General features: G+C 38.6%; 1 protein-coding gene across 1 annotated transcript; it reads left to right on the top strand.

Moving 5' to 3' along the window:
• The first annotated feature begins 5,415 nt into the window (after positions 1–5,415).
• Positions 5,416–16,046, top strand: LOC132114019 (zinc-binding protein A33-like). The gene is made up of 6 exons (XM_059522133.1): positions 5,416–5,954; positions 9,867–9,962; positions 10,048–10,281; positions 10,605–10,624; positions 10,926–11,032; positions 15,032–16,046. Exons 1-6 carry the CDS (start codon positions 5,682–5,684, stop codon positions 15,592–15,594), a joined length of 1,293 nt encoding a protein of 430 aa, XP_059378116.1. The 5' UTR covers positions 5,416–5,681; the 3' UTR covers positions 15,595–16,046.
• Positions 16,047–16,066: the final 20 nt, after the last annotated feature.

The following is a 16,066-nucleotide window of genomic DNA, read 5'->3' as shown; positions in this document are numbered from 1 at the left end:
TATTTGGCGCCTAAACTCTGGAATAACCTACCTAACATTGTTCGGGAGGCAGACACGCTCTTGCAGTTTAAATCTAGATTAAAGACCCATCTCTTTAACCTGGCTTACACATAACATACTAATATGCTTTTAATATCCAAATCCGTTAAAGGATTTTTAGGCTGCATTAATTAGGTAAACCGGAACCGGAAACACTTCCCATAAAACCCTATGTACTTGCTACATCATTAGAGGAATGGCATCTACGCTAATATTTGTCTGTTTCTCTCTTATTCCGAGGTCACCATAGCCACCAGATCCAGTCTGTATCCAGATCAGAGGGTCACTGCAGTCACCCGGATCCAGTACGTATCCAGACCAGATGGTGGATCAGCACCTAGAAAGGACCTCTATTGCCCTGAAAGACAGCGGAGACCAGGACAACTAGAGCCCCAGATACAGATCCCCTGTAAAGACCTTGTCTCAGAGGACCACCAGGACAAGACCACAGGAAACAGATGACTCTTCATTTAATTTAATTTTAATTCTTAAAAGCAAATTCGAATTGATATTCTGATGTGAATAACCCGGATACAGACACCTGCTACGTGCCATTGAAAACACAAAGTTCTCCATTCTATTGAATATTATTGAACACTTAAAAACAGTGAAGAATCCACTCACCTTATATGTCAGAAATCACCCCTGTAATAAACGGGATGATAGCGCAGCACGCGCTGGAAACTTTGCGTATGCTTCACGCTTTTGTCCCTTCAGGATCAGCTTCATCCTCGGAAGCAACACTAACGTAGCCTACTAAATGCATATCCAGATGTAGGTAAGTGAACTTTAGGTGCATGAGTGCTTCTGCATGAATGCATGCAGGCTGTGGGAGGAACTGCTCTAGTGGAGGGATCTATAGCCTACTGATCAGATCAAATGAGATGTGTCAAAAAAGACATGCATTGAGACCTGTGGTACATTGCTTGACAGTTGAATTGGATGACATGCATCGCTCTATTTCAGAAATGAATGTCACACAGTGAGCTTCTAATTAGGCTATAATGTCCTCCTGGCACTTTTAGAGACAGAGTGTTATATCATTCTGACTTGTGAATACCTCACATCGTCAAACTGACAGCATATATTGCAGTAAACGATGGCTGTGATTTCCAGAATTTCCAGAAAGCGTGCACTCTTTGTTTCTAAGGGGAAGTCATGTGTAATAGCACATTTTGTGAGTCAGGTGCTTAATTTTGCAGGGGTTTACATCTACATTTAGTCATTTAGCAGACGCTTTTATCCAAAGCGACTTACAAATGAGGAAAATGGAAGAAATCAAAAACAACAAAAGTGCAATGATATATAAGTACTCTAACAAGTCTCAGTTAGCTTAAATGCAGTACATGTAGCAAGGGCTTTTTGATAATATATTAAATAAAAATAAAACAGATAGAATAGAAAAAGAATAGAGCAAGCTAGTGTTAGAGGTCTTTTTATTTTTATAATTGTATAATAATGAAAAGAAAAGAAAATACAAAAAGATTAGAAACGTAGATAGTAATTAGATTTTTTTAACAATAGAATTAGAATAGTGAGTGCTAAAGTTAGAGGGTCAAATAAAGATGGAAAAGATGGGTTTTAAGCCGATTCTTGAAGATGGCTAAGGACTCATTTCACCAGCAGGGAACATTTAATTGAAAAGTCCGTAAAAGTGACTGTGCTGCTTTGGGATGGCACAGTCAAGTGACATTAACTTGCAGAACGCAAGCTTCTAGAGGGCACATAAGTCTGAAGTAGTACATTTAGGTAAATGGGTGCAGAGCCAGTGGTAGTTTTGTAGGCAAACATCAATGCCTTGAATTTTATGCGAGCAGCTATTGGAAGCCAGTGCAAATTGATAAACAGAGGTGTGACGTGTATTCTTTTCGGCTCATTAAAAATTAATCTAGCCGCGTTCTTGATTAATTGTAAAGGTTTGATAGAACTGGCTGGAAGACCTGCCAAGAGGGCATTGCAATAGTCCAGCCTGGACAGAACAAGAGCTTGAACAAGGAGTTGTGCAGCATTTTCTGAAAGAAAGGGCTTGATCGTCTTGATGTTGAATAAAGCAAATCTGCAGGACCGGACATTTTTAGAAATGTGGTCTGAAAAAGTAAGTTGATCATCAATAACAGCTTCTGGCTGTTTTTGAAGGAGTTATGGTTGATGTGCCTAAATTGATGGTGAAATTGTGATGAAACCATGGGTTTGCTGGAACCACAAGCAGTTCTGTCTTGGCAAGGTTGAGTTGAAGTTGATGATCCTTCATCCAGTAAGAAATGTCTGTTATACAAGCTGAAATGCGAGTAGCTACCGTCGGATCATCAGGATGGAATGAGAGGTAGAGTTGAGTGTCATCAGCATAGCAGTGGTATGAAAAGCCATGTTTCTGAATGACAGAACCTAATGATGCCATGTAAACAGAGAAGAGAAGTGGTCCAAGAACTGAGCCCTGAGGCACCCCAGTAGTTAGATGTTGTGACTTGGACACCTCACCTCTCCAAGGTACTTTGAAGGACCTATCTGATAGGTAAGACTGAAACCACTGGAGTGCGGATACTGAGATGCCAGTAGTGTTGATAGGAGGATCTGGTGGTTAACCGTGTCAAAAGCAGCGGACAGATCAAGCTGAATAAGTATTGAAGATTTGGATTCCGCTCTTACCAGTCTTAGGGCAAGCAAGGCAGTCTCAGTGTCCACTTCTGAAGCCAGATTTTTGTTTGCTGTTTGTCAAGGATGTTGTTCTGTGTGAGAAAAGCAGAAACTTGGTTGAACACAGCTCGATAAAGTGTTTTTGCAATGAAAGGAAGAAGGGAAACTGGTCTGTAGTTCTCTTAAAGAGATGGTGTAACGGAATACAAACTTCATATTCATCGGGAAGAAGGATCAAATAACATTTTAATAATCAAAATAAACACAAAACAGCGCATCAGCCCGGATGACTGACTCGCACAAATAAAAACCAAACACAACTAAAATCCAGGCCTGGTCCTCTCTCGTCCGTCACTGTCGTCGCTCCTGTTTTATATCCTTCCATCTCCTCCGTTGGACTCGAGACCGGTGGGTCGAGCAGGTGTCGCTCATTTCCAATCACTCCACCGGCCTCGCTCCTGTTCCCATGGCTCTCGGCCCCGCCCCACTCGTCACAGATGGGTTGAGGGTAGGTTTCTTAAGTAGTGGAGTTATACAAGCCTGTCTAAATTATGAGGGATAAACACCAGTGTGGAGGGATGTGGTAATGATGTGAGTAAGTGTAGCTACACTGCAGGAGAAATGGCTTGAAGGAGATGAGATGGAATAGGATCAAGCGGACAAGTGGTAGGATGATTAGAAAGGATGAGTTTGGAGACTTCTGCCTCAGAGAGTGAAGAGAAGGATGTGAATGAGTGTATGTATGCTGGTGATATGAGCTTGATGGATTGTGGTGGGGAAAGTTGTGCACTGATGTTTTTAATTTTATTAATGAAAAACTTGGCAAAGTCATCAGCTATTAGACATGAAGCAGGAGGGGGAGGACAAAGGAGCCAGGAAAATGTTTTAAAAAGCATGCAAGAGTTAAATGAATTGTTAATTTTGTTATGGTAGTATGTCATTTTAGCAGTGGAGACATTTTAGCAGGAAGAGAGTTCTGGGGTTCTGACTTCTTAGTCATACCTGCGATACCACTAAAATCATGCACCCAGATGTGTTACAGCTGTTACAGTGATGTGCATTTACTGATGTGAAATGACATGGACAGCCCAATAGCACAAGGCGAAATGTTCATTTATCAAACCTGCATCTGCTTTCTTAAATGCATTTCACATGTAATCTTTTGCTACATCTTCAATTTATTCTAAGGCATTCATATATAAGAGGTCTAGTTTTCAGACTTTTTGCTTTAGTAAAAACTAAATCATGGTAAACACACTTATTTTTTAAACTCACAGACCTTTCTAAAAATAATAAAATAATAATAAAAAATATAAAAGGAAAACAAAGAAGGAAAAAAAATATAGTAACAACCAATGACAAAAATGTGAGAACTTGCCCCAATCTGACATTCATGAAAAATACAAATCCTGAGAACAAAGGTCAACTTTCAAATAGAGTAGCCTATTCAGTTTTGCTTTTATTGTGTTCTTTTTATGTAACAGCTATTAGAAAAATATGGCAATATTGAAATTTTAGATTTGAGGACAGAGTTAAGAAACATGATTCAGGTTTAGGGTTTTTAAAATAGATATTTGAAACCAAAAACAACTGCTGGAAAAACAAGCTTTGATGGACTTTTGACTCAAAATCTAGTCAGTTATTAACAGATCTTGTGACTTCTCCATGAGACATCGGTCCATCTGGTCTCCTTGTCTATAAAAGTCTATATTGTGAAAATAATGTGATCTACAAAAAAATAATAAATGAATAAATAAATAAATAAATTTACATTTCGTGTAAGGTACTAGCACTTGGGTAGGCTATTATCTGACATAAGACATAAGGTGTTTCAGAATAAAATTACTATTAGGTTTATTATCATCATTAGCTACTATTAGGCGAATGCATAAAAAAAATTAAACTTTTACCCCCCAACAGATGATATACTTTTCAGTGTTTGTAACGTTATTTGTTGAACATGCTTTCTGTTTATTACTTGTTCCTGTTCCATCATGTGTTTAGAAGGAACGCATTGTGCTGAATCAGTCAAAATGAAAGTTAAAGCACACACTGAAGAACTTTTAGTGTAACCTGGCAGGAATATAGAGTAACGTTATTTCCCAGTCTCTCTGGGTCTGAGCAAACCAAACCAATTCAGAAAGGGTAAGTTATATTGTTTATTTATTCAATAACAGGACATAGGTTTATTAATCGATGCATTTTTATTTTCGGCGTCATTCGGGTTGTTGTGTTTAGCAGTTAGCTAACTCACAGCAGGCTAATGTTGACCCCACACTCCGCCAGTGTAGCTGAATTTAACAATAAGATGGTGGTTTGTTTTAATGAAATATATTATACAATGATAATATACAATGAAAAATGAAAAACGTTTACGTTTAAACTTAATGGTTGTGAAAGGCGGCTACAATTCTCGATGAATCGTCTAAGGAATGCATTGTTTTGTTTAGTAAGCAAAGTAACGTTAACTAACTTAAGTTAAAGTAGACAGTTCAGAATAGAACAACAACAAAGAAGAATACTAACAATTTTATATTTTCTGCCGTTAGTTACTACAGTAAAAACGTTGACTGTCGTCAAACATTATTGGACATGGCTTCGTTTTGAGATGTGTAACGTAAATTAATAAGATTTATTGCCTTAGTACGATGCTTTGGTGCCTTAAAAGTACAACATGACATTGTACAACACATGGATATGACAGAACCATGGTGTGTGTGCGTGTGTGTGTATTAGAATTCACATGCTATTTAGAATCTGAACCCATCACTCTACCATGTAGATCACATAAGCAAAAATAAGAAATGAACTAATTTGACAAATTATGGTAACCTTTGTACGTTTTTATAAAAATCATCAGCATCTTAGTATCATCTTTATATGCAAACGGGTCTAACTTTTAGGGCATTTAAGGTCATAGTACTGACTAGTAAAAATGATGATCACTTTTTATTTCCATTTTTACATGAACTTTGCCGGAAGTGAAACAAACAATAAATCTGCTCTATATGGCGACCAGCAAGAGTAAGATGAGTCTCAGAGAAGATCTGACATGTGCCATCTGCTTTGAGCTCTTCAAAGACCCTGTGATGCTGGGCTGCATGCATCACTTCTGCAGGAGATGCATCGCGTCATACTGGAAGACGGTCAGGGGTCCTGTGTCCTGTCCTCAGTGCAGACAGGAGTTTCCCAATAAATGCTTCCAGACCAACTACTTAGTAGCTGGACTTGTTGAGAAGGTCAGGGCCAGCTCCACATCTGCATCTGTCAAGTATCTGGAGGTGAGTTGTCTTTTAACAGTCAGAAAAAAAGTATCTTAGTATCTTTTTTAAAACCAAGGGTCTCATGAGCAGTGTGACCATCTGTCTTTCAATTCCAAGTTGTTTATCTTTCCCTGCATCAGGAGAAGTACAGAAGAGAACATGTGAGCAGTGTCAGCATTAAATGACAAGTTCTGTTAAATGTTACTTGAAAATATCCTTCCTCATTTTTCCAGTTAGAGGTCTGTGAAGCCTTAAAAAAATCACAAGCCTTAGTCATGTGACTTGAAAATTTCCAAAACACCATAAATAGATTTTTTTTTATCTGATACTGGTCCTTGTTTTATTTTCAAAGCCTTACTATAATCTTGTTTATTTATAATATGCCATATAATAAAGCACTTTATTACATTTATTACAATGTTTTTGTACCATAATCGAAGTTGCAACAAACAAACAGGAAAGGCCAGGTGTTTTAAACTGTTATTTACTTATAGAAGTGTCTCTGATTAGTTTTTGTTTTTCAGACTACCCACTTATTAATTTTACTTTAATAAACCGTGCTCTACAGATAAAAGGTACAATTCTTGGACATTCAATTTTTAGATGCTCTAACAAATTTTCCTCCTGTGGAAGGGCAGCCCCACCTCGACACTTAAAGGGTTAGTTCACCCAAAAAAGAAAATTATGTCATTAATAACTCACCCTCATGTCGTTCCAAACCCATAAGACCTCCGTTCATCTTCGGAACACAGTTTAAAATAATTTAAATTTAGTCCGAGAGCTTTCTTTCCCTCCATTGAAAATGTGTGCACGGTCTACTGTCCATGTCCAGAAAGGTAAGAAAAACATCATCAAATTAGTCCATGTGACATCAGAGGGTCAGTTAGAATTTGTTGAAGCATCGAAAATACATTTTAGTCCAAAAATAACAAAAATGATGACTTTATTCAGCACTTGCCGCGTTTCCACCGAAATTACCCGGAACATTTGTACCAGGAACTTTTTTTCCCCCCAGATCTGTTGCTTTCTGTGTTTCCTCCACGGTCTAAAGCAGCGGTCCCCAACCCCCGGGCCGCGTACCGGTACCAGTCCATGTGTCATTTGGTACCAGGCCACACAAGAAGGAATAAATAACTTACATTAAAGCTGCAGTCGGTAACCTTTGGCGCTCGCGTCTGGTGGAAGAACATTGTGGCCGGAGCTACTTCACTCTGTTTACATCTATGGCGAGTCACGCAGGTACTGTGCTACTCTGCAGCGTTGCCGACCCCACAGAGTCACAGAGTCAGTGAGCGTTAGGGGCAGAGAGGATGTTATTCATGTTATGTTGTTGGCGTGATGTTATGAGGACGCTGCTAATAAAGTTGCACAAGAATACACAGTGGATTCATGTTTATTACTATATTTACAATATACCACAGTTTTTATGCCAGTTGTATCATTTTATTTTGTTGTATTTATCCGTCACACCTTAAAGCCCAGTCCGTGAAAATATTGTCTGACATTAAACCGGTCCTTGGCGCTAAAAATGTTGGGGACCGCTGGTCTAAAGTACCGGGAAGATTAGGCAAATAGACTGGTGACGTAAGTCTGCGCGCGTTTCTCAATACAAAGTACGCTGATTTTGGACTTGCATTTTGCAAATGGAATACAGACCAAAGATTACCTGTTAGATTTACCCAAAAGGAATTATATTTTATGTTTAACCACTAAAGAGACATCAGAGCCAGCAACACATATCAGAAGGTCTAGCCGAGGTGAGGCTGCTCTCAGCGGATACATGATTATTGGCGTGGAGCTCACAGTCTCCGAAATCGGCGAAACGCATTTTAAAATAGGCGCTGTCTTTATGAATAAACCACAGATTTGAGTTTTATATAGAGTTGTTCCGATTCCGATACTAGTATCGGAAATATCACTGTTACCACAAAAAATTCTGGCATCGGCGAGTACTTAAACCCATGTAACGATCCGATACCATTTTCTTAAACAAGACCTAGTTATGACCGCTAGCTTTGCCTAACTGCTGCACGGATCTTCTTCAAAAAAATGAAAATGCGTTATGTCCACTGTTTAGCAGTATTTCAGCCTGGACCAACCAGACAGTAAAACGGCGACTAGGGATGCCACAAGTACTGGCACTTCACTATCAAGTCGGTGCTGAAAATGTAAAAATGTGATGATAGCAGCGTCTCTGTAGTACCGGTAGTAAGTTACAGACTCCCGAGTGTATTCGGTATCCGCACCTGCGTTCAGTCACTTCCATGTTAGTCTAAGCGCAGGGCTCCGGACTGTAGCCGAATATATAATCGTGTCTGTGAATATTAAACTGCAAAATATTATTTAAATATTACTCCTGCAAATTCTACATCTCTGTGGATGACGGGGGCAGATCTGTGGGTGCTCGCAGTTTTGTAGTCTCTGCTGTGTGTCACTATATGAGGACACGAACACATAAACCGTCACTTCATAAAAATGTACCGTTTCATTTGAGAAAACTGTCATATTATAACACAGACACTCAAAGATCTTCATGGCAACCCATCAAAATAAATGTTCGGTTTAATGTGAGTAAATTGACAATATATTAAGCTACTGTTGTAGCCTACAGTAGATTTAGCTATGTCTCTATGTAGTAATAATAATACGTCTCTATTAATAATAATAATTATGCCTAGACGGTTGCTTGTTTTTTACTTGTTTTGTTGTAAAGAGATTATTTTCTGATTAATATATTTTTTTTTATATTCCTAGACTTATTTGTTGCAGTTTTTTATACAGTTATATTGTAAAACTAAAATACCTTTTTTAGTTTGCGGTGTTAGATTTTTGGCTGCATTTGAAGTTCTTTTTCGCTTAAGAAAAATACATAATATTACTGTCAAATTCATGTCGGATAATAAAAATACTGTAATAAATACAGTAGTTCACCATGTATTTGTTCATGTTTTATTAAGGAATAAGTCTGAAGCACACCATAAAATAATTCTAGCAATTTACACAGAGCTAGTAGTATATACAGCTGTATATACAGATACACACCCAGGTATCGGGTCAGTACTCGGTATCGGCCGATACCATGAACACAGGTATCGGGAAGGGAAAAAGGGTATCGGAACATCTCTAGTTCTAACTACATTCTCGCCTGAAATACTTTTAAAATTACATTTCATGACATAATAACAGTAATATTTTAAAAAATTATCCGAATAAATGGTGGTTGAAATCACAATGCTGCGTGAACTCAACCAATCAGCATGTTTAGCGCCCAAGTCCCGCCCCCGAAAGTTCCGGAACTTTGAAAAAGTACTACCTCGCCAGCAGGGACTTACTTAGGGGCATTTTTTTACCCGGAACTTTTAGTTCCTGGTTCCTGCGGTGGAAACACACAGAGTACCGGCCCAAAGTCCCTAGTTCCTGGGTAAAGTTCCTGCGGTGGAAACGCGGCTATTGTCTTCTCTTCCGGGTCTGCGTGCGACTGCTGTGACTGTTGACGTACGACACTGTTGACGTGTTATCTTTGTTATTGGGCACACTAGAAAACACGTCAGCAGCGTCGTGAACGCACTGATGATGTTTTTATTACCTTTCTGGACATGGATAGTATACCGTACATACATTTTCAATGGAGGGACAGAAAGCTCTCGGACTAAATCTAAAATACGGGTTTGAAGTGACATGAGGGTGAGTAATTAATAACATAATTTCTATTTTGGGTGAACTAACCCTTTAAACAGTTTCAGTTTTATTTGAAAACAAAATGTTTTATTGTTGACACTGTTAATACTGGCTTGGGATTTGCATGAAGCAAGTTAATAAAATAATTTAAAAGGAAAAATGTGGTTTTGGAAATTACTTCCTATTTGTCAGAAAATGGACTGTGCTGACTAAAACATGAAAATACTGTTTTGACCATTTGCTCTTTTCTAGAAGCAAATAAAAGACAGTCTAGATTCGCAAGTCTCCATTAAAGAGGCCTATGTCACTATGATCCGGGAAGACAAAGACAAGATGGAGAAAATAAAAGTGGGTCTACCTTTAAAAGAGAAAGGTCACAATGTGACACTTCCTGCAAAACAGAATCACACAACTCTCCCTTTCCTATCCGCAGAAAATTGGGGCTGAGGTGCAGGGGCGAGTGCACAGCGACTTCCAGGCTCTGCATCACTTCCTGCGGGTGGAGGAGGAAGCCATGTTGGAGCAGTTGAAGAGGGAGCAGAAGGAAATGCTGCAGAGGGTGGAGCGACATCTGGAGGCCCTACAGGTGGCCATCAGAGACGTGGAGCAGAACATCAACATGCTACAACAGACTGCCAGCAGCACAGACCAACCTGTACTTGTAGAGGTGATTATAACCACTGTTTGCATTTGTAATGCTTTTGCTGCATATCCATTTGTCATAGAACTAATATTTGGAATATTAATGTCATATATACACAAGAACCTAGAGCACTGGTTTTCAGAATGAGTTATTAGTGATGTGTAGCCACAGCCAGAGCCTCATATATATTTCACACAACAGCAGAACTGAAGAAAAATCAATTCTACAGTGATTTGAACATGTGCTGTTAATTATCAGACAGATGGTTTGCTTCCGCTGTGTTCTTTCTAGCTTCTGTGGTTGAGTCAGCAAAATAACCTTTTCTATTCCATTTCCTTCCTCCGCAGCTTCCAGAATTGAATTCAAAGTAAGTAGCAATTAAAAAGCTATCGTTATTATTATTATTTACCACTGTATATATATCTAATAATGTCCCTTGTACAACTCTTTAACTGTAGTCTGTACCACTAAAATTTCACAGTTTTTGGTACCAGTTTCGGTACCATAGTACAGACTATTGGAACTATTTAACTATTATACTCCAATATCTGATAATAAAAAAACTCAGTGTGTTAGTTATTCCTGATAAATAAAAGACCATTTGTACTTGTCTCTATGAAACATTTAATATCTATAGTATTAAAACCTTGACGTCTTCATGATTCCAGATCTCCTCTGCAAGAGCTGAATATCAACCTGAATACTCTCAGAAGCAAACACATTGCTCCTCTTCAATACACTATATGGCGAAAAATGTTTCAACATCTGAATCCAGGTAATTTGTCCGCTTTGCCTTGATACTTCATCCACTACACACCATATATTTAATCAGTGGTCGCTATATTATTTTAAATATTTGTATTTGTAATTTTTGTTATAAAAAAGCAATATGGTCAATAAATAAAGTCAATATAGGAGGTATTGAAATAGAGAAATAGCTCAAAGTATTTTTTTTCCATTGTAACAGATGGTTTTCTCTGCCTGTATGAATAGCCACCCTTGGGGCAGCAAAGGATTCAGTGATTTGTCAAATGGCACAGTGGGCTCATGTTAGACCATGATTCGGATGTCAGTTTTAGCAGCCTTTACAAATTGTAGTTTACATAAAATTGTAGCGTTACACCCTTATCAGGAAATGGTGAAAACCTGCAGTCGTCTGTTCTACTGATTTCTTTGTATTTCACTTTCATGTTACTCTGTCCGTCAGAGTTTTAAAACTTACACATCAGTATAAAAACACTGTTAATGTTGTGTTTCATACCGTCTAGCACATATCTTAATAGCACACATATCTGTATACCAGTTCCACTGGTTCATTTCATTAAAGTTGGATTTGAGGCTTTAAGTCAATATCTGTTTGCTTTAAAGACATATCACAAAAATGAAAGGTTATTGGCTATTAAAAAAGCCACAAGCTCTTTGATATGTCCCCATATGGTCATATAATTAGAATATCATCAAAAAGTTGATTTATTTCACTAATTCCATTCAAAAAGTGAAACTTGTATATTATGTTCATTCATTACACACAGACTGATGTATTACAAATGTTTATTTCTTTTAATTTTGATGATTATAACTGACAACTAAGGAAAATCCCAAATTCAGTATCTCAGAAAATTAGATTATTACTTAAGACTAGGGCTGGGACAACGCGTCGAGGTCATCGATGACGTCGACGCAAAAAATACGTCGATGCAAAATATGCGCATCGATTCGTCGACCTGTTTTTATTTATCTAAAAAACGTTTGCAAAATGTTTACCTTATGTGCGCTGAATATACGCGATGGCCGGATCAACATTCTGTTCAACGTTATATAACCAATCCAGGGGTTTTTCTGCATTGATCTTTTTTTTGGCGGCTGTCAAAGCCTTATTTGATCGGATATAGAATAGAATGACTGCTGCGCCTGACAGGGCGCGTACGAGAGAGAGCCCCGGCTGTGCGCGCGCACTTACAGTCTTCAAACAACACGAGCGCTTCTTGCTCTCTCTCTCCCTCGTGCATATTAATCAAAATCATTAAACACGATAGGAAAACTCCAAAGTTTCACACGCGCTCGCGCACTCACAGTCTTCAAACAACACGAGCGCTTCTTGCTCTCTCTCTCCCTCGTGCATATTAATCAAAATCATTAAACACGATAGGAAAACTCCAAAGTTTCACGCGCGCTCGCGCTCTCACAGTCCTCAAACTACACGAGCGCTGTCTTGCTCTCTCTCTCTCTCTCTCTCTCTCTCCCTCGTGCATATTAATCAAAATCATTAAACACGATAGAAAAAGGGGGGAACGCCAAAGTTTCACGCGCGCTCGCGCACTCACAGTCTTCAAACTACACGAGCGCTGTATTGCTCTCTCTCTCTCTCTCTCTCTCTCCCTCTCTCCCTCGTGCATATTAACCAAAATCATTAGACACGATAGAAAAAGGGGGGAACACCAAAGTTTCACGTGGAGGATTCTGAGATTTTTTTTTTCTCCATGACAGGCTGCTGTTTTTTTTTTTTTTTTTGGAAAAGCACTCTCTGTATTAGCTTAAAGCCCTCAAGTTTACATTGGTTACTGTATTCTTTCAATTGCTCTAAACAAGTATTTTGGGTGACCTTTTTTATTGAATGCTAGACATCAAGTTGTTGTTATTTTCATCTGAAAGAAGAGCTTTTTTTCAGTAAGCTAGGCCCTATGTGTTCAGTAAGCTTGTTTCAGTAAGCTATGTGTTTTCAAGGCTTCAAGGTTTTATTGAATGCTATCTCTATATAAGTGCAAAGTAATGCATTCTTAGTCAGTCTTTTATTTTGTAATTTTAAGAGCAATAAACATATATTGCAATGTTAAGGAATTCATGTTTTTTTCATTCAGATATGTAAATCAACATGTATAAATTGTTAGTAGTCAATTAATGGGGAGATATTCGAAAATCGAATCGGTCTGGGAAAATTAATCGTTAGATTAATCGATGCATCGAAAAAATAATCGCTAGATTAATCGTTTAAAAAATAATCGTTTATCCCAGCCCTACTTAAGACCAATACAAAGAAAGGATTTTTAGAAATCTTGGCCAACTGAAAAGTATGAACATGAAAAGTATGAGGATGTACAGCACTCAATACTTAGTTGGGGCTCCTTTTGCCTGAATTACTGCAGCAATGCAGCGTGGCATGGAGTCGATCCGTCTGTGGCACTAGTCAGGTTTTATGAGAGCCCAGGTTGCTCTGATAGTGGCCTTCATCTCTTCTGCATTGTTGGGTCTGGCATATCGCATCTTCTTCTTCACAATACCCCATAGATTTTCTATGGGGTTAAGGTCAGGCGAGTTTGCTGGCCAACTAAGAACAGGGATACCATGGTCCTTAAAGCAGGTACTGGTAGCTTTGGCACTGTGTGAAAATGAAATCTGCATCTCCATAAAGTTGGTCAGCAGCAGGAAGTATAAAGTGCTCTAAAACTTCCTAGTATATGGCTGTGTTGACCTTGGACCTCAAAAAACACTGTGGACCAACACCAGCAGATGACATGGCACCCCAAACCATCACTGACTGTGGAAACTTTACATTGGACCTCAAGCAACATGGACTGTGTGCCTCTCCTCTCTTCCTCCAGACTCTGGGACCCTGAATTCCAAAGGAAATGCTAAATTTACTTTCATCAGAGAACATAACTTTGGACCACTCAGCAGCAGTGCAGTCCTTTTTGTCTTTAGACGCTTCTGACACTGTCTGTTGTTCAAGAGTTGCTTGACACACGTAATGCGACAGCTCAAACCCATGTCTTGCATACGTCTGTGCGTAGTGGTTCTTGAAGCACTGACTCCAGCTGCAGTCCACTCTTTGTAAATTTCCCCCATATTTTTGAATGGGTTTTGTTTCACAATCCTCTCCAGGGTGTGGTTATCCCTATTGCTTGTACACTTTTTTTCTACCACATCTTTTCCTTCCTTTCGCCTCTCTGTTAATGTGCTTGGACACAGAGCTCTGTGAACAGCCAGCCTCTTTTGCAATGACCTTTTGTGTCTTGTACTCCTTGTACAAGGTGTCAATGGTGGTCTTTTGGACAACTGTCAAGTCAGCAGTCTTCCCCATGATTGTGTAGCCTACAGAACTAGACTGAGAGACCATTTAAAGGCCATTTAAAGGTGTTTTGAGTTAATTAGCTGATTAGAGTGTGACACCAGGTGTCTTCAATATTGAACCTTTTCACAATATTCTAATTTTATGAGATACTGAATTTGGGATTTTCCTTAGTTGCCAGTTATAATCATCAAAATTAAAAGAAATAGACATTTGAAATATATCAGTCTGTGTGTAATGAATGAATATAATATAATATAAGTTTCACTTTCTGAATGGAATTAATGAAATCAACTTTTTTATGATATTCTAATTATATGACCAGCACCTGTATAATATGATGCTTAAATTTTAGTAAGAATTATGTCTTCAGTTATTCCATGCATAAAAAAGTTGGAGTTCATCGAGTTGGGCATGATAACTAGTGACTTGTGGTTCAGTTAAAAAAATGAAGAATCCCTACACTTAATTCAGTGGGTGAGTGGTCAGACAGATTTAAACAACAATAAATCAGTTCAAGACTGATTTGTGAGTTCTTTTGATTGGTTCATTAAAAAGATTGGGCTCTAAACAACACTAAATTGCTGTCACATTGATTTCTTGCACAAGCAGAATAAAGCAGAATAATGTATCTAAAAATCATGGAAAAACCCTTCCATCGATTCCAGTCAATGCAGTTTATGATATTTATGAATCTTTTATTCCCAGGCCCAGCACCACTGATATTTGATGAGGACACTGCTCATCCCAGTCTACAGCTTTCCAGGAACAAAACCCAAGTCATTGAGAGTGACAAAATGACCAGTTACATGTGTGATGCCAAACGCTTTCTTCAGTGTGTCAACATTCTTGCAACAGAAGGCTTCCAGTCAGGCAGGCATTACTGGGAGGTGGATGTAAGTAACAATCCTAGATGGGACCTGGGTGTTGCTCTGGAATCAGTGAATCGTCAGGTCCGAGTCAAACTGTGCCCTGAGAATGGATACTGGACCCTCCGGCTGCGCAATGGCAGCCAGTACTCGGCCGGCACGCAGCCCTGGACGCCCCTGACTGTGATGACCCCACCTAGCAGCATTGGGGTTTTCCTGGATTTTGAGGAAAGGAAAGTGTCTTTTTATAATGCAGATAAAATGGTGCTGCTGTGTTCCTTCTCCAATGGCCCAACAGGAAAAGTGTTCCCCTTTTTCAGCACATGCCTCAGAGAACGCGGTCAGAAAGCCCAAGCCATCCGCATCCTCCACTTCCCCTTTGAATGTCCATCAGAGATGTAAAACCAAGCCTGTTGAGACTCTAGGAACTTAAACTATGTTCTTGAGTGTTCAAGCTGTAAACAGCCCATGATTTTCAGAGGTTTTCCATAATTAACATTTGTCATCACTTTTGATGTGTTAGAGCTGTGCAGCTCGCATGACGCTAATCAATCATGAGGTGAATTTATTTTGTTTATTTTTCATCTAAAACAGAACAGAGACCACAAAATGTTTAATAGATTTTTATACCAGATGTGTGATGATCACAGAGATCTTTTTATTTTACAAAGGATAATCAATATTAATTCATGTCAGCAAGACAGTGCCATGTTACGCTCCGCTAAACTTTAGTTTTTTTTATGTGATTCTGAAAAAATTACAACAGCATTCTTTGATATTTATATTGCACACTATTCTTATCTTCATTGCCTTCATAGATATGTAAAGTAATTGTAGATATTACTTGGAAATTAATAAAAATACATTGTTCTTT

The sequence above is a fragment of the Carassius carassius genome, chromosome 33 (genome assembly GCF_963082965.1).
Source record: "Carassius carassius chromosome 33, fCarCar2.1, whole genome shotgun sequence".
Classification (NCBI taxonomy): domain Eukaryota; kingdom Metazoa; phylum Chordata; class Actinopteri; order Cypriniformes; family Cyprinidae; genus Carassius; species Carassius carassius.
This window is presented reverse-complemented; position numbering and strand designations above follow the sequence as displayed.